The sequence below is a fragment of the Heptranchias perlo genome, chromosome 15 (genome assembly GCF_035084215.1).
Source record: "Heptranchias perlo isolate sHepPer1 chromosome 15, sHepPer1.hap1, whole genome shotgun sequence".
NCBI lineage: Eukaryota > Metazoa > Chordata > Chondrichthyes > Hexanchiformes > Hexanchidae > Heptranchias > Heptranchias perlo.
In genome coordinates, this window is record NC_090339.1 from 29,595,814 (window position 1) to 29,614,654 (window position 18,841).

General features: G+C 42.8%; 1 protein-coding gene across 3 annotated transcripts in view; it reads left to right on the forward strand.

Moving 5' to 3' along the window:
• Positions 1–1,738: 1,738 nt before the first annotated feature.
• Positions 1,739–18,841, forward strand: part of LOC137332943 (exocyst complex component 1-like) — an 85,103-nt gene continuing 68,000 nt past the window's right edge. Inside the window, exons 1-3 of one of the 3 annotated variants that reach the window (XR_010965765.1) lie at positions 1,739–2,085; positions 9,507–9,637; positions 17,859–18,018. Coding sequence is in view for 1 of the 3 variants with exons in the window: in XM_067996989.1 (XP_067853090.1) it covers positions 1,962–2,085; positions 9,507–9,637; positions 17,859–18,018 (415 nt within the window). In the remaining 2 variants the exon portion in view is untranslated. Of the gene's footprint in view, positions 2,086–9,506; positions 9,638–17,858; positions 18,019–18,117; positions 18,573–18,841 lie in introns of those variants that run through there. The other 2 variants (XM_067996989.1, XM_067996990.1) reach the window with 2 other exon arrangements.

The following is an 18,841-nucleotide window of genomic DNA, read 5'->3' on the forward strand; positions in this document are numbered from 1 at the left end:
TATAATGTGTGCTGTTTGTTGCTCTGAAATTCAATATAGGTAACACCCAGGACAAACCCTCAGACACCCTTGTGCACCCCCTTCATGCTCATGACATGTTTGCCTTACGCTGCCTACTGCACATATGTGATGCATGCCCTGTGGCTGCAGCACAGGTGGTGGCAGGTTGAGTGAGGCTGGCCGTGAGGGAGATGCACGAGAGGGTGAGTATGGGATGGAGCAATGAGATTGTATGAGGATTGGGTTGCGTGTTAGTGGCAGGATGAGTACTGGCGAGGTGAGTAGGTGGAGGTAAGATGAGGATGGGGTTTGAGTGGGTATGAAGGGTGATGTGACAGAGTAGTGTTGGCGGTGCCGAAGGAGATGTGGGGTGGGGGCAGTGTTGTGGCAGACGGAGTGTAGGGGAAAGACTTTGTGTTCTCACTGTGGCTGACCTACTGCGGTCATTGCAGCGCCTCCTGCACTGTATGCAGGTGGGCCATATGTTGGTGGCGCAGGTGACCCCCTCTGCCACCTCGAGCCAGGCCTTCTTGGTGGCAGAGGCAGGCCGCTTCCTCCCGCCCGCCGGGTGGAAGATCTGTGTCCTCCCCCTCCTCCTCACCCCATCTGATGATACCTGGGGTGAGGCATCATTAAACTGGGAGCAGCCTTCCCCCTGGGCTGCTCCATGCTGCAATTTGTTCCATTGGTTGCAGCATCTGTCAGTGGAGGACTGCCCCTTTAACTAGAGAGCCTCCAGCTGACAGATCGTACTGCGCATGCGCAGCCCGCCCGACGCGCAGACCAGCAGCGTAGACCCCGGAGGAGCAGGTAATTGATTCCTATTAGTGTGTTGCCTGCTACGATCGCGCGGGCAACCCACTAATTTCGCCGAGCGTGTTGACCACGCTCCCGGAGGACCACCCGCTGGGAACGCGCAGGCCTGCTAAATTCGAGCCCAAGGTGATTGCCGAAAGAGCCAGAGGCGACATGAGGAATTTTCTTTTTACACAGCGAGTTATAATGATCTGGAATGCATTGCCTGAAAGGGTGATGGAAGCAGATTCAATAATAACTTCCAAAAGGAAAAAAAATACAGGGCTATGGGGAACAAGCAGGGGAGTGGGACTAAATGCATAGCTCTTTCAAAGAGCAGGCACAGGCACGATTGGCCGAATGGCCTCCTCCTGTGCTGTACCATACTATAAGGCGACCGAAAACGCGCTTAAACCAATTTCTACCCCGTCAAGCCTCATCCATATCGAATGAAAATCATTCTTTTTATTTAAAAACTTAAACTATTTCATATGTCTCAGTCATAAAAATTAACATAGTTTAAATGGGTATTCTCACTACTGACAGCTGATCACATCCACGGAAGTCGAAAGGCTATCAACCCCTCCGGGTAGCCTCGAGCTCTTAGCTGCCTCTATTTTAAAATGGCAAAGAAAAACGTTATACGAACGGAGCCAGCGTGCGCACATCGATGCCACCCCACCCACCGCCTCGCGCATCGATGCCACCCCACCCACCGCCTCGCGCATCGATGCCACCCCACCCACCGCCTCGCGCATCGATGCCACCCCACCCACCGCCTCGCGCATTTCCGTTACTCAGCAAATGACTGTCAATCAATCGGATCAGTGGGCTGAGCGCGTGCCAGAGCGGGGAGCCTCAGTTTCGTTGGGGAAATCTAGTTGCATGCGCATTATTTCCCTCGCGCTTCCGTCGGACGGAAGCGTCTGTCAGTTGGTGAAGTAAAGAAGGTAGAGGCCGGATGTGTTAGAGGAACGGTTTCTCTTTCAGTAATAAATTGTATATTTTTGGATTATACGATCTCCAGCTACTAAAAAAAAACGTTTTCCATCGTTATTGTGAAGATTGCATTCTCAGCATACACTTTGTTATTATAGAAAGTTAACTCATCTTTTAAGATTTACTCAAAAGAAAGACAACTTACTAGTTCCTTTTCTGCATTTGCTATGATTGCCATTCGGAACCAATTGCAAAAAGATATCTTCACCCCGCAGGAAGAGAGATTGCTGGGTTTGGTGTTCGTCTGGAAAGCTGGAAAGAAGCGGAAAAACTGTATTTTATGTACCGCAGGTGCGTGGGCTGTGCAATGGTGAGGGTGGATCGGTATCATCGACTAACACAAAGTTGTGAGGGCAGTGTAACTGATTCTACAACAAAATGATGCTTTATAACTTCTGGTTGTCATGAGCTTTTAAAGGCGTGTTGTTGTTCGGTTTGAGATTTTATGCTGGGAGCAGGTGCGCGTCATGTGGTCCCTGTTGAGAGAAGTTTCAGCTTTGTATGTGCGGTTTTCCCCAGCCCAAATTCCTGGTAGCTTCAATTACGTCAAGTGTTCCAATCAGTCTATAAAAAAGACTCGTGTCTACTTTGTGTACTTCGCTTCAGATATGAAGTATGAGAAAGGGAGTAATTTCCCTTCTGACTTGGCGCTGGAAATGTATAAGCATCTTCCAATCTGAAAATTTTCTTCTCCAGCTATATTTGACTTTAGGGCATACCTATTTATAATTAGACGTCGTGACTTAAAAGGATCGGTCAAGTTAAGCACAGCTGCACTTTAACAGTAAAATAATACATTACTTAATATAAGCACTTAATATAAAATTGTGTTTCTGGTTTATCATGAGCATTGCCATGGGGGATCTGCTAGGTTTCATCCTTTCAAAACTCAGCTGAGGCGGGACTGTTGCTGCATTTGATCTGTGGTATTAAACCTTGTAAAGTTTCTTACAAGATACTTAACTCAGATTACCAGTCTCTTAAAGGGGAAGGAAAGTCTGGGTGAGGAAATGATTTTTGTTAAAAGCACCTCAACCCCCTCCAAAATGGCCGATTCTGTGAATCCATGCTGGGCTCTTGTAATCCACTTTCACCTTTCTTTGTAGCACTTAGCAATGCTGGACACTTGTTCATATGGGCATATTTAGCACTAAATGAGGCCATAATGATGAAAAATGTGATGTATAATGTTACCATGTTATTACTGTGTCATTTAAATATGCCTGCACATTTTAGGACAGATGCTTCCGCTGTTCACTGGAAATGACAGCCGAACATGGTCGGGGATTCTGCATAAGTTGCTTTTCCTGGGAAAATCTGAACTATTGACCCTATATCTAAACTATAATAGCATGTGAGTTTAAGACAGGCTTTGCTACAGATCAGCTTTTGCTGCAATGTGAATATAGTTGCATGTATTGTATTATTCCATACTATCTTAGCGATTACAGGAGGTGCTTCTGTTCTCTCTGATGCTGGACAGCTTGCAGAATAATTCTTGTTGGTGTACCTGACCATCTGGAGTGGTTGATCAGTCAATTGAGCACGTGCTAGATATACTTGTGATGTTTCCACTCCAATGATCACAGGTTGGCAAAATGATCTTGTTAACGAGCAGATTCAGAGGGAAAGCTGAGCAGCATGTTCAAAGTAACACATGATCGGCTGGCTAGCTTTGCAGATTTTTAGATCAATATACTGATGGTGAGATTTATGAGGTATTGGCAGTTAAAGTGAAGAAAGCTGACAGTTGCTGTAGTTGAGCCTAGAAGAGAGTTTAGATTTCAGCACCATACAGTAGTGCTGGTATTTCCACAGCATGGACGATTCTAATCGTCATCTGCAGGTTAACTATTCTGTTTTGCCATAACTGTTGTGAAAGGCCAGTCATGACTAATCGAGCAGGACTGATTCTACAGTTCACTTCCTCAGTAATGTCTATTATGTGGACAATGCTACCAACGTTGTAAAAACACATCACCTCCAATTCATGCACCATCCTGACTTGGACATTTATCGCTGTTCCTTCATTGTTGCTGAGTCCAAATCCTAGAATTCCCTACCTAATCTGAATGTGGCAGCATCATCACCACTGGTTCAAGGCAGCAGCTCACCACCACCTTCTCAAGGCAACCATGGAGTGGGTAATAAATGTCACATTACCTACATTTCAAGATCAAATTTTTAAAAACCCACCAAAATAGATGAACTGTTCAAAGTAGACATTGTGTTATTTCACTCAAGCAGCTGACAGAGACTCTCCATGAATAATCCACTGTGTTATATTAAATTAGAGTTGTATCTGGGCTGCTGTCACTTTCTGTTATCCATTTCAGAGTTCTATTGACAAACAACAAGCTGTTCACCTGTATTCTCAGGAGCTAGAGTAGATAGATTCCTACCCTAATTTATTCAGGGAGAAAAAACTGTTTTGTTGAAGTTGCTGATCAATACTTTGTTTTCTGCTTCAGTGTTCAGAAATTGACTTGGTCTTCAGTATATTACCCAATAGAATAGTGTTATCTATCACTTGGGTAATACATTAGAGACCAAAGAGAAAGGACATTGATTGTATGGAAAATGCAACTGGCATACAATATGAATGTCTTGTACAATGCCATTCCCCAGCATTCTGACAAAAGTTGATGCCTTTGATAGAATCAAAGAGCAAATCAAGGAATATTAAAGTATATAGTCAGCCTGTAAAAATATGTTTGTAGCATTTAAAATGACAACCATCTGAGATTTTTTTCTTATATTTACAATGACTGGCATTTGAAGATGTTGCTGAACAGAATTGCATTTTTTATATTTCTTTAGGATTGTGCCAAAAAGTAGAATAATTTCATTTGCTGAATCTTGGCAGCTTAAAGGACCAAGGAAAGTGTAGAAGGAAATGCATTTGTTAAAAAGTACCCCCTGTTCTCCACTTGATATCTTGCTACTTTCCCTTTCTGTCAAGACCTATCATTTTGGGTCTTTACATAGAACAGTCTGCTGAAATTGTTACAGGCTCGAAAAAAATCTTGTGATGTGGTATTGTGTCTTTCCCTAATTCAAACTGGAAGGTGTGTGAGCTGCTGTTTCCCTGCTTAAATGTGGCACATGAGACTATTAGGATGTCCAAACTATAGGATTTCTATGCTGATCTTTCATAGTTGGCATAGTGTAGGGCGGGGTGGTCGGGTGAAATATTGGGTGTGGACTTGTAGTTATTTACTAGAAGTTTCTAATTTAGTTTTGATTTATATTCCATTAGTTTGTTTCCAGTCATGGTGGAAGCACGATAAACATGCATTTTAAAAAATTTCTTTAACGTGCATGACTTGGTACATAAAAGCAATCAAAAAGGCGAATGGAATGTTTGGCTTTATCACAAGGGGGCTAGAATACAAAGGAGAGGAAGTTATGTTTTAGTTGTAGAGAGCTTTGGTCACACCCCATCTGGAGTACTGCATTCAGTTTTGGGCACAGCATCTCAAGAAGGATATATTGGCCTTGGAGGAGGTGCATTGTGGATTCACCAGAATGACACCAGGGCTTAGAAGGTTAAATTATGAGGACATGTTGCATAAACCTGGCTTGTATTCCCTTGAGTTTAGGAGATTGAGGGGTGATCTGATCTGATAAAAGAATTTGACAGGATAGATACAGAGAAACTATTTCCTCTATTGGGGAATCAAAAACAAGGGGTCATAATCTTAAAAATACAGCTAGGCCATTCAGGAGCATAATCAGGAAATTCACACAAAGGGTAGTAGAAATTTGGAATTTTGTTCCCCTAAAAGGCTGTGGATGCTAAGACAATTGGAGCTTTCAAGACTGAGGTGGATATATTTTTATTAGGTACTGGTATCAGTGGATATGGAGCAAGGGTGAGAAAATGGATTTGAGGTGCAGATCAGCCATGATCTAATTGAATGGTAGAGCAGGCCCGATGGGCTGAATGGCCTACTCCTGTTCCAATGTTCCTAAATTGTTGATGTTTGAGATATATAGCTTACATATGTTAATGATGTAGGACCATATGTATTTTATCTAAGTGTTTGGCTATCTATGATAGTCACTTGATGCATTTAAAGCATAGATTTTTAAACTGGGGTCCTCGTATCCCAAAGGGATTATAAACACATCTCAGAAGGTCCCCGAGGTCATCAGTTTTGTGAATTTTTTTGCATTTGTTGATTTACAAGCACATTATTTTTGTTGTTAATATGTTAACAAAAAACTTTTTCTGCAATCATGACACTCCTTTCCTTTGTACTCCTGCCTTTTGGTATTCCTAAGCATGTGACAGTATTTGCAGGGATTCTCAAGAATGGATAGTCCATATTTCTAGGGGATCCCCAATTCATGTTTTAAAAAACACTGATTTGAGGAGGAAAAACTACAATTTTATAAGGAATTAAATTGATGGTTTACAGAACCCAGTTAAAGTATTTTTTCTTGTATGGTTGCTGTCATCTTACAATATTCATAAATAGTCATTTTTTATTCACCACTTTCACAAGCATTTAAGTAGGATACTTGATTGCTGGTTTGTTCTAATTTTTATTTTCATTTGAGGTTGACTAGATTACTCAAGTAATTAACTCATAGGTATGTTTAAGTTGGTCAGTACCTGGAGTGTAAAACATTGGCAACAAATGTGGTGTGATTAAAAAATATCCATATTATGTAACTTTTTAAAAATAGCACATTTGACAGACCATCAAGAATTATTTTGCTTGTCACCCCTTCCACCAGGAAATCTCTTTTTCCACTCCACCCTCTCCCTCAGTCTCCTGAAGACTTTGACTCATGCTGAAGTATGGTTCAATGGTGCATAAATTGGTCTGTACATGGGGTATCACAGCCAACCCTGATCTTGTCCTCCCACTAGAAATGTTCTGGAAATGACCACTGATAATCAAATGGAAGACCATGGTGGAATTTCCCTCCTCTCCCACATGCCCAGAAGCATTGAAGCCAATTGTAGCGATTCTACAGCTGCCTTAAATCAGAACTAACAGCACAAACCGGGGACTTAGCCTAGAATCCTCCTGATGTTTGTGGCCCAGTACCACATTGAGTGATAGTCACTGAGCCATCGTGGGAGTCTGAATTGTCTGTATTTAAGAGAAAATATTGCTTTGTAGCAATGGAAATAAGTATGTTAGTGATGGTTTTCTTAATTATAAATATTACTATAAATGGCAATAGTGAAAGTAAAAAAGAATGTGTCCTGTTACAGCACTGTCATCTGTTTTGTATGTCTAATTGATTCTGAATAGCTGTTCTCAAAGATGTTCCCTGCTGAATTATTACGGTAATTATCGAAGAAGTTCTACCTGCAGATCTTCTGGAGCTAAGTGCACATTCACTCATCACACACGAGGCATTTACTGACCTTTTTGGAACACCCAGACATTGAAATTTCAACTGTGGAAATTCAGCTCTGTTTTATTTAATAGCAACAGGCAGTCTGCAGATGCCAGCACCTCACTAATGAGAAAACGTTAACAGTTATTTTTCTGTATTTTTTTTAAAAGGTCAATCTACAAATATGATGTGACTGCAAATGTATATCTATAATATATTAAAAATCTTATGTCTGTGTGCACCACTTGACTTCCTGTTGTCATTTTTGTCATGCTTTTTGTCAACTTTTTTCCATTATAAATTCCTATGCCTACATTTATGATGAAAAACAGCTTTGTAAACTCATTCTGGCTGCAATCTGGTTGCCTGGTTCCCAGAATTCTCTTAAAATTATTTCTGGGTTTTTTTTCATCTGCCATTTTCTTCCTCAGGAAATGAAATTTCCTCAGGAGTTCCTCAGGGCAGTGTCCTAGGCCCAACCATCTTCAGCTGCTCCATCATAAGGTCAGAAATGGGGATGTTTGCTAATGATTACACAGTGTTCAGTTCCATTCACAACCCCTCAAATAATGAAGCAGTCCGAGCCCACGTGCAGCAAGACCTGGACAACATCCAGGCTTGGGCTGATAAGTGGCAAGTAACATTCGCACTAGGCAATGACCATCTTCAACAAGAGAGAGTCTAACCACCTCCCCTTGACATTCAACGACATTACCATCGCCGAATCCCCCACCATCAACATCCTGGGGATCACCTTTGACCAGAAACTTAACTGGACCAGCCATATAAATACTGTGGCTACAAGAGCAGGTCAGAGGCTGGGTATTCTGCGGCAAGTGACTCACCTCTTGACTCCCAAAGCCTTTCCACCATCTACAAGGCACAAGTCAGGAATGTGATGGAATACTCTCCACTTGCCTGGATGAGTGCAGCTCCAACAACACTCAAGAAGCTCAACACCATCCAGGACAAAGCAGCCCGCTTGATTGGCATCCCATCCACCACCCTAAACATTCATTCCCTTCACCACCGGTGCACTGTGGCTGCAGTGTGTACCATTCACAGGATGCACTGCAGCAACTCGCCAAGGCTTCTTCGACAGCACCTCCCAAACCTGCGACATCTACCACTTAGAAGGACAAGAGCAGCAGGCACATGGGAATACCACCACCTGCACGTTCCCCTCCAAGTCACACACCATCCTGACTTGGAAATATATCGCCGTTCCTTCATCGTCGCTGGGTCAAAATCCTGGAACTCCCTTCCTAACAGCACTGTGGGAGAACCTTCACCAAACGGACTGCAGCGGTTCAAAAAGGCGGCTCACCACCACCTTCTCAAGGGCAATTAGGGATGGACAATAAATGCTGGCGTCGCCAGCGACGCCCACATCCCATGAACGAATTATTTTTTAAAAATGTCCTGAATAAGGTTTTAACCAAACTTTTAAAAAAATATATCTTTATTTCACAATAGCCAGTTTACTTTTATCTATTGAATTTCCTTTGTGACTTTTAATGCTATCATTAAAAATTTTACTTGAAGGCCTCGGCCTTTCCCAAAAACCTGGGCTTGGCGTTGTTATTTTTTCCCAGAGCTGTGATGCTGTGAGGTGAATTTGGATTGTGCATTCTGAACACATGCATTGTAGCTAATTTTCCAAGATGCATCAGTACCATTTAGTCAGCTACCTGGACAATTTTTGTTTTCTTTAGCTTCCAGCAGTGTCTGCTAAAAAGTTTTACAGAATTAATTGAAGAAAAGCTAGAGGACAAATTTCAAAAGCCTTAGAGGTTAAAAAAAAGCTCTGTGTGTAAAATAATGACAATGTTCTGATTAAACATCAGTTGAATTTTGAAGCCATTTAATTATCTTACCTGTGTTTTGTTGATGATTAGAAAAGGTCAGTGCTGAGACGGAGGGGGAAATGGGAGAAAGAAAGACAGAGTGAAAGACCCAATAGGAGAGAAGCCCTGATTTTCTATATTCAATTCTACAATAAAACCTAAATCCTGACAGTGAAGTGTTAGCACTAAATAGGCTGGATTTTCAACCATTGTCTATGAATGAGCAGAAAACCTAACCCAGTATTTGCATAGTAAGACGTTCAATAGGCGTGCTTGAACTGTCTGCCTATATTTAGGCTCACATTATATGTGAAATGCAAGATAAAAACTTGCAAAATTAAACTCACCTGAGCCAAGCATTTACCTGTGCTATTAACTTTGACGTGGTTTGGATTTAAGATCAATTTGGATGGGCTGGAATGGATGAAATACAACATGATTTGTTTGTTCCTAGTGGCAACATAATACAAAATGTAATGATTCTACATTTAATTTCCTGTGCAGTGTCAACTGATCGTCCATATCAAGCTTCCCTTGTGAAATTTAAAAAAGCTGATAAAGGTGATGTGTACAAACAAGTGGCATGGTGGTCATTTGAGGATCTACTGGTAGTTGACGGGAAGGATGCAGACAAGGTAAAAGGAGAAATTACTTTGATCATTTGTTTTTGTGACTTGTCCTAACAATAAATGAGAATAGTATGTGAGAGTTGAAGGTAAAGGTATGTTATGTATTTGTTTTCTTCTTGCCAGTTTCTCTCCTCTTGTGTAGGTCTTGTGTTATTGCTGAGGTTTGCCTTCATAGGCCTAGGAACACTCTGGTATCTCACCCCATTGGATATTATTCATATGTGAGTGTTGACAATAACTGTTGTCAGGCTAATTGTCTGAAGGACCTCACTTCTGAGTCTAACTCTGTCCTGCCCAAACTCTGGACAAATGTACTTTCTGTGGGGATTGCTGAATAGAGATCAAGAGCAGGAAATGGGACTGATTTTTCTCCTCTCTAACCCAAGGGTGCCGAGGCCAATTTGGAGTCTTTATTGGCACCTCGGCTGAGATCAGGAAACTGGGTTTAAACCTGGAATCTTCCTGGTTTATAAGACTCGGCTGCTCAAGGGATAAACTTGCTGAACTATTAGGGAAGATGTGTTTTTTGTTTTAAGTCCAGATTAATTTTTTTGTAACATAATATAGGAAACGCTTTGAATGAAAATGACTCTTCCCTAGATTATCATAGTAAGTGCAGCACAGGAGGAAGCCGTTTGGCCCATCGTGTTTGTGCTGGTTCTTTGAAAGGGCTATCCAATTAGTCCCATTCCCCTGCTCTTTCCCCATAGCCCTGTAAATTTTTTCCCTTCAAGTATTTATCCAATTCCCTTTTGAAAGTTACTATTTAATCTGCTTCCACAACCCTTTCAGGCAGTGCATTCCAGATCATTACAACTCACTGCGTAAAAAAAAAATGTTTCCTCATGTCGCCTCTGGCTCTTTTGCCGATCACTTTAAATCTGGTTACCAACCCTTCTGCCATGGAAACAGTTTTTCCTTATTTACTCTATCAAAACCATTTATGATTATGAACACCTCTGATCAAATCTTCCCTTTACGTTTTCTATTCTAAGGAGAACAGCTCCAGCCTCTCTACATAACTGAAGTCCCTTATCCCTGGTACCATTCTAGTAAATCTCTTCTGCACCCTCCCGAAGGCCTTCCTAAAGTGTGGTGCCCAGAATTGAACACAATACTCCAGCTGAAGCCTGACCAGTGCTTTATAAAGGTTTAGCATAACTTGCTTTTGTACTTAATACCTCCATTAATAAAGCCCAAGATCCCATATGCTTCTTTAACTGCTTTCTCAACTTGTCCTGCCACCTTCGAAGATTTGTATGTGTGCACCCTCTTTAAAATTGTACCATTTAGTTTATATTACTTCTCCTCATTCTTCCGATCAAAATGTATCACTTAACACTTCTCTGCATTAAATTTCATCTGCCATGTGCCTGCCCATTTCACCAGTCTGTCTATGTCTTCCTGAAGTCTGTTACTGTCCTCCACATTGTTTACTACATTTGAGTTTCATGTCATCTGCAAACTTTGAAATTATACCTAAGTCCAGGGCATTAATATTTATCAAGAAGAGCAGTGGTCCTAATACTGACCCCTGGGGAACACCAGCGTATACAACTGTTCACCACTACTCTCTGCTTTCTGTCCCATAGCCAATTTTGTATCCACGCTGCCACTGTCTCTTTAATCCCATGTGCTTTAATTTTTCCAACAAGTCTATTATATGGTACTTTATTAAATGTCTTTTGAAAGTCAATATATACATCAACTACACTACCCTCATCAACCCTCTCCATTACTTCATCAAAGAATTCAATCAAGTTAGTCAAACACAATTTTCCTTTAACAAATCCATTCTGACTTTCATTTATTAGCCCATACTTTTCCAAGTGCCAATTAATTTTGCCCCGTATTATTGTGTCTCAAAGTTTCCCCACCACCGACGTTTGGCTGACTGGCCTGTAATTGCCGGGTTTATCCCTCTCCCTTTTTTTGAACAGGGATGTAACATTTGCAATCCCCCAGTCCTCTGGCACCGTCCCCATATCTAAGGAGGATTGGAAGATTTTGGCCAGAGCATCCGCAATTTCCACCCTTACTTCCCTCAGTAAGCTAGGATGCATCCCATCTGGACTGGGTGACTTCTCTCTTTCATTCTATGTTGTATATCTTGTTACTCTGGAACATATGTCTAATGTTTAAAAACTGCCCATGATCAGGAGTGGGCAGCACAGTTACTTGCAAAACAAAACAGGTGAAAAATAACTCCTTTTCTTAGATTGCTTTATTTGAATTCATTGTGATTTAATTCCTTGCTGAGATCAACATCGATTCCTGTCAAACTTAACTCTTTTTTTTGGAGTGAGTTTTTAACTGCAAAATTACTGAAACCATCAATTTAGTCATAAAATGGGAACGAGACTGCTAATATGGACGGAAATTAAGATTACAAATGAAGGGGAAGTGAAGTGAATTGTAACATGTTGAAAAACAAAAGAAACAAATAGCTACGGTGTAATTACTTGCCTAGACAATATATATTTCTCTACATGTGTGGTTGAAATGGTTCTAATAAAGTTCTTACGAGGTTGTCATCCTTTGCTCAATGGGAAACTGAAATGGTGTTGCCAATCTTGAGCAATTGTAATAAAATATTTTCTTTTAAGCCAATTTGAAATCTGTATTTTCTATTACTTTAAGAAATAGAAACTAGAAAGAAATCCTGATGCATTGCAGGAAGCAAACTAATTATAGACAAGTACAACAGTTACATTTATATTTAACAATAATGAGCATTTTATAGGTAATGATAATGAGTATATTAAACTATGAAGTAATGTAATTTTGGTGACAGTTAAGAAAAAAAATCAACATAGCAGTAAACATTCCTAAATTAATTTTTATCACTTAATCTTCAGACAGGAGGAATCAATTCTGAGGGACAGGATAAACTCTCACTAATCAAGGATAGTCAGCACAGATTTGTTAAAGAGGGGTCATGTCTGACTAACTTGATTGAACTTTTCGAGGAGGTGACCAGGAGGATCGATGAGGGTAGCGTAATTGATGTAGTCTACATGGATTTTAGCAAGGCTTTTGACAAGGTCCCTTTAGCAAGGCTTTTGTCATGGCAGATTGGTCAAAAAAGTAAAGGCCCATGGGATCCAAGGGAAAGTGGCAAATTGGATCCAAAATTGGCTCAGTGGTAGGAAGCGAAGGGTAACGGTTGATGGGTGTTTTTGCGACTGGAAGGCTGTTTCCAGTGGGGTGCCGCAGGGCTCAGTACTAGGTCCTTTGCTTTTTGTGGTATACATTAATGATTTGGACTTAAACATGGGGGGGAGGATTAAGAAATTTGCGGATGCCACAAAGGTAGGCCTTGTGGTTGATAGTGAGGAGGAAAGCTGTCGACTGCAGGAAGATATCAATGGACTGGTCAAATGGGCAGAAAAGTGGCAAATGGAGTTCAATCCGGAGAAGTGTGAGGTAATGCATTTGGGGAGAGCAAACAAGGCAAGGGAATACACAATAAATGGAAGGATACTGAAAGGTGTAGAGGAAGTGAGGGACCTTGGAGTGCATGTCCACAGATCCCTGAAGGTAGCAGGACAGGTAGGTAAGGTGGTTAGGAAGGCATATGGAATGCTTTCCTTTATTAGCTGAGGCATAGAATATAAAAGCAGGGATGTTATGCTGGAACTGTATTAAAACACTATTTAGGCCACAGCTTGAGTATTGCACACAGTTCTGGTCACCACATTACAGGAAGGATGTAATTGTACTAGAGAGGATGCAGAGGAGATTTACGAGGATGTTGCCAGGACTAGAGAATTTTAGCTATGATGACAGATTGGATAGGCTGGGGTTGTTTTCCTTGGAACAGAGGAGGCTGAGGGGTGATTTGATTGAGGTGCATAAAATTATGAGGGGCCTTGATAGAGTGGATAGGAAGAACCTATTCCCCTTAGCGGAGGGGGCATAGATTTAAAGTGATTGGTAGAAGGATTAGAGTGGAAATGAGGAAAATTATTTTCACCCAGAGGGTGGTGGGGGTCTGGAACTCACTGCCTGTGAAGGTGGTAGAGGCAGAAACCCCCAACTCATTCAAAAAATACTTGGATATGCACCTGAAGAGCTGTGGCCTGCAGGGCTGCAGACCATGGGCTCTATTTTAGCACCTGCTACCGGATGCGTTCCTGGCGGGGGGGCTCCGACAATCGGAGAATCCCAGCGCGGTACCGGAGCCCACCCCGAACCCGCACACTTCAGGGTTCCTGGCTGACGCGCCGGCGTGTGCGCGCAGCCCCCGCTGGTGGGAATCCCGCAGGCAATTAAAGCCAGCGGGATGCCACTTGACAGTATTTATTTAGGTATTTCAGGTCATTAACTGACCTGATTAAGGGATTATGTGGGATTTTAGACCAAAGTGGGACTGTTTCCCACACCGGGAGAAACACTCCCAGGTCAAATGGACGTGTTGCAGCTGTCAGCCTGTGGCAGCTGCAAAGGTCCATTTGACAGGTCGGGGGGGAGACCCTCACCCATTGCAGGAGGCCACTCTGTCACTTGGGACAAAGTTTGGCCTCCACCACCCTCCTCCTGACAGTCAAAGTCACCCACCTGCACACTTACCCCGGGGTCCGGAGACATGTACCTACCTTGCGGACCCCCTCAGATGTACATCTTGTGGATGGGGGCCGCCGTAGCTGCAGTCATGACCTCCTCGGAGGGCGAACAGCATCACCAGCCTCGCCATCCATGCCGTCAACCTCTGACACGTGGAGCTCCACAACAGAGTGCTGTGACACATCCACCTGCACAGCAGGAGGGAGGGCTACCGCAGAGAGAGATGCGTCGCGGAGGGCACTACCCTCGCCACAGGGTCCACAGACCGAGGCTCAGCCTCCTGGACCTCTCTGAGCAGCAGTGCACACGGAGGCTCAGAGTCACTCGACATGTAGTCGTGGACATCTGCAGTCTCTTTCATGCTGAGCTGCTCCTGACTGGCCCGAGCACCATCTTCTTACCTGTCGCTGTCAAAGTCACCACTGCCCTCAACAACTTCTCCTCCGCATCCTTCCAGGGTGCAACCGGGCACATCACCGATGTCTCCCAGTCGTCTGCGCAGAAGATCCCTGCAAATACACCTACACCCACTCTGCAGTGACACAATGGGTGGCATCAGTTGTGGGTCCTCATAGTGATCCTCAGGAGCGGGCATTATTGCACGAACCAAACAGGATTCGCGAAGACATGGCAGTAGTGGTGCCAATATAATATGTAATGTGAGTTGGTCAGAAACTCAATATAAGTAACACCCATGACAAACCCTCAAACACCCTTGTGCATCCCCTTCATGCTCACGACACGTTTGCCTTATGCTGCCTACTGCACATATGTGATGCATGCCCTGTGGCTGCAGCACAGGTATTGGCAGGTTGAGTGAGGCTGCCCGTGAAAGAGATGCACGAGAGGGTGAGTATGAGAGAGAGCCATGAGATTGTATGAGGATTGGGTTGAGTGGTTGTGGCGGGATGAGTACTGGCGAGGCGAGTAGGTGCAGGTAAGATGAGGATGAGGTTTGAGTGGGTATGAGGGGTGATGTGACAGGGTTGTGTTGGCAGTGCTGAAGGAGATGTGGGGTGGGGGCAGTGATGTTGGAGACGGAGTGTAGGGGACAGACTACGTGTACTCACTTTGGCTGACCTACTGAGGTCATTGGAGCGCCTCCTGCACTGTATGCAGGTGGGCGATATGTTGGTTGTGCTGGTGACCTACTCTGCCACCTCGAGCCAGACCTTCCTGGTGGCAGAGGCAGGCCGCTTCCTCCCGCACGCCAGGAGGAAGATCTCTGTCCTCCTCCTCCTCCTCACCCCATGTATTGATACCTGGAGTGAGGCATCATAAAACTGGGAGCAGCCTTCCCTCTGGGCTGCTCCATGCTGTCATTTTTGCTATTTGTTGCAGCATCTGTCAGTGGAGGACTGCCCCTTTAAATAGAGCGCCTCCAGCTGACAGATCTTACTGCGCATGCGCAGCCCGCCCGACGCGCAGATCAGCAGTGGGGAACCCGGAGGAGCAGGTAAGTGCATCCAATTAGTGGATTGGATGCTACAATCGCGCAGGAAACTCACTAATTTTACCGGGCGCATTACCCACGCGCCCGATAGCCCCCCCCCCCCCCGCCGAGAACCCGCAGCCCTGCTAACATCGGGCCCCATATGTGGGAAAGTGAGATTAGACTGGGTGGCTCGTTTCCCAGCCGGCGCGGACACCATGGGTCGAATGGCCTCCTTCTGTGCCGTAAATTTTTTATGATTCTTTCTATGGTTCTATGACAGCTGGCAGCTCCTTAGGGCTTCCCATTTTTTTTGTTTACATTTCAAACACAAACAAATTCTGAAAAAAACACTTGGATGACATTTTAGTAGCTTTATTAGTGCAAGATTTATTGCTGTTACATTAACATTTGTCTGAAAAAGACACTTAGAAAAGTTTAGTTCAAAATTGAATTTTATCTCCCTCTGCCTTTTCCCCCATTCTCTTTCCCACTTTTTTCTCATGTTAACTTCATCTCTGCCTAATATACACTCTTCTAACCTTTTTAAAACCATAATAAATTTCTGAGCCTCTGGTCCCCCTGTCCATTTTTGGGAGGTGAGTTACATTGAGAAAAATAGTTTAGTAGTCTGATAGCCAGCTTTTAAGGTCAGTTTTTCAGCCAATTGATGCTACATACACTGAAGACTGGCCCATCATAGAGGTAACCAGATCAATCTTAAATACTGTTTTGTTGCATCAAATGGAGACCTGCTTCTGCTTGAGCACTGGGATCGTGCCCAACAAGGCAACTCAGCAAGGGTGCACCAAGAGGATCTATTTTTATTTTAGTATGTTGTCTAGAAATGTAATATTCAACTATGCTGCCAAGTGTTTGTATCTTAATGCTGAGATACAGTACCTCATGTAATTTGAAATGAGTAGAGCTTAAGGAAATGCTCAGCATCATTTTCTTCATTGTTTGCTCATGGTGGGTCAGGCGATACAATAGAAATTTTGAGATGTGGTGAAACAATGATGGAAATGGATAGTGACTTTTGGTTGCTGGTCAGGATTTCTTTAATTTGATAAACACTTTGCTGCTGTGACACTACAACAGAAGCATCTCCAAACTGGATATATACTGCATATATCACCAGTGGCCTCCACAACTTTTGTCCAGAAGTATTGATGGCTGGGGTGTTATCAAAACGTGTAAAGGAGTGGGACTTGTCTGCAGTTCCTCCAGCAATCATCTGTTGGGATCTCGTGAGGTATGTGCAGTGAAGGATTCTGAACTGAGCCTCTTTTTGCTGCAGGTGGAGATCATGAGAGCCATTCTCCGAGGCTCTTTCCAGTCTTCGCTTGAGTAGCTCGCCTAAGTCATGTTCCTAGGAACTTTGAGAGTTTTCCTTGTCACCTGCCTCTGAGGAAGACCGTAATAAGCAGAATGAGGAGATCTCCCAAAATGCTGTTGAAGGTTTGCAGTTTGGCAGAGTCTCAGCGCTAGATTGATTCACTGCTGAATGCTACAAAGCCCTGGTCCCCAAATTGACCCCCTGCTGATAAGGCTCCTTCTTCACATACTGAAGTGGGTAATTAACCACAATTGATGAGGACAGGATTGGACGCAGTTGCATATCCTGTTGACACTCTCATGAATAATAATCACTTGGGCAAGGTACTTGAAGGTGGCAATGTCTTGTGGAAGAGAGGGGAGAAAATTTGAGGAGAAAAGGCTGGCCCTCTGTAGGATGTGCAGAATTTATATTCCCTTTAAGGTAATGAAAGACAGTAATTCCATCTCTGTACTCAGAAGACATTCATAGATAGCTCTTGTGGAATCTAACCTACCTGAGGAATTACTGCTTTGCAACTCAAATTCCTTGTATCTGTTCTACAAATTTTAGCCATTTTGTTATTGAAAATATGTCCTTCCTCCCCCAACTATCTTTTGAAGACAATCATGTCCAAGAGGAAAAGGGACTGTTTTGTACATTGTGTGTTAAAAAAAAATCTGAACAAAGTACAACATGACAGTACAAACATAACCAACTTCTGGCTTCTCAAAAGTGAAGATTCATAAGACTGTCTGTAAATCTGCTGACACATATGCACTGCCAAGTAGAAATTCAAGGCCTACATTTAGAATAAGACTGAAAATTGTGCATGTGTGGTAGTTGAATATTTTGAACAGTGTAAATGTTTCTTGTATCCGAGTGTTGATGTTGCACTTTTTTTCCTATAGGATAACCCTGAATTCGATTTGCAGTTTGATAAAGTATACAAATGGATTGCCAGTAATTCTGGAGAGAAAAATAATTTCATGTCCTGTCTCTTGAAGCTCAATCGACGTTATCTGCACAACAGAATTAAGTTTGTAAACATCAGTTCTCATATTTTAGAAGGTAAAATGCACAAATGTGTGGTGCTTTTTTTCTGAGTTAACACTTGTTACAAAAATGTGAAATGCAGTTTCCCAGAATGTTTAAAATTTTGTGAGGCTCTGCTAGCAGCATAGGACATAAAATCGGTCACATGATTGCATGCCAAATTTTCCAATGTATGATTTTCAGAGACACAATGAGGCTGCACCATCAATGTGTGCAAGACTCATTTAAATAGAATATTTAATTTAATGTAGGTCCCATGCTGAATTTCATGACTTGAGATGAGGCTCTATCCCAGCATACAGCTTGTCCATATAAAACGGACACATGACTGGTAAATAGGCCAGGCCTGTTTTGCAGTGCTTCTTAAAGCGCGATTGCTGTTTTTTTTTCAATTGCTGCTGAAGTTCAGTTTTACTTTTTTAGATGGGAGCATTTCTCTACTTCTGCAATGAACGTCGAATATGCTTTTATTTCCTCCCATGTTTCTGCCTTTTTGCTGAAGCCTTCAGTTTGCACAGCCACATTTTCCTGAAGTCTGGTCAATTACCGATGCAGTACAAGTTGGAGAGGTGGGTATGCCTTTGGGTGTTCCCATAGTGCTGCATAAATTGGATGAGGAAGACTGATTTATGAATGGTTAACACCTCGGAGTCCAAAAACAGATTATTTTTATGGGTTCTGAAGGTGCACTCTTCCTTCGAGGCCCACAAAAATAGTTCAAGACTTATCTTTGCTGGGCCTCTTCTCTTCCATTGCCCATAGAACTGATCGAAGCCTGCATTTCGCAGGCTTTGACTAGTTCCTACCTAAAATGGCAGTCAGGAACCTATTTATGTCA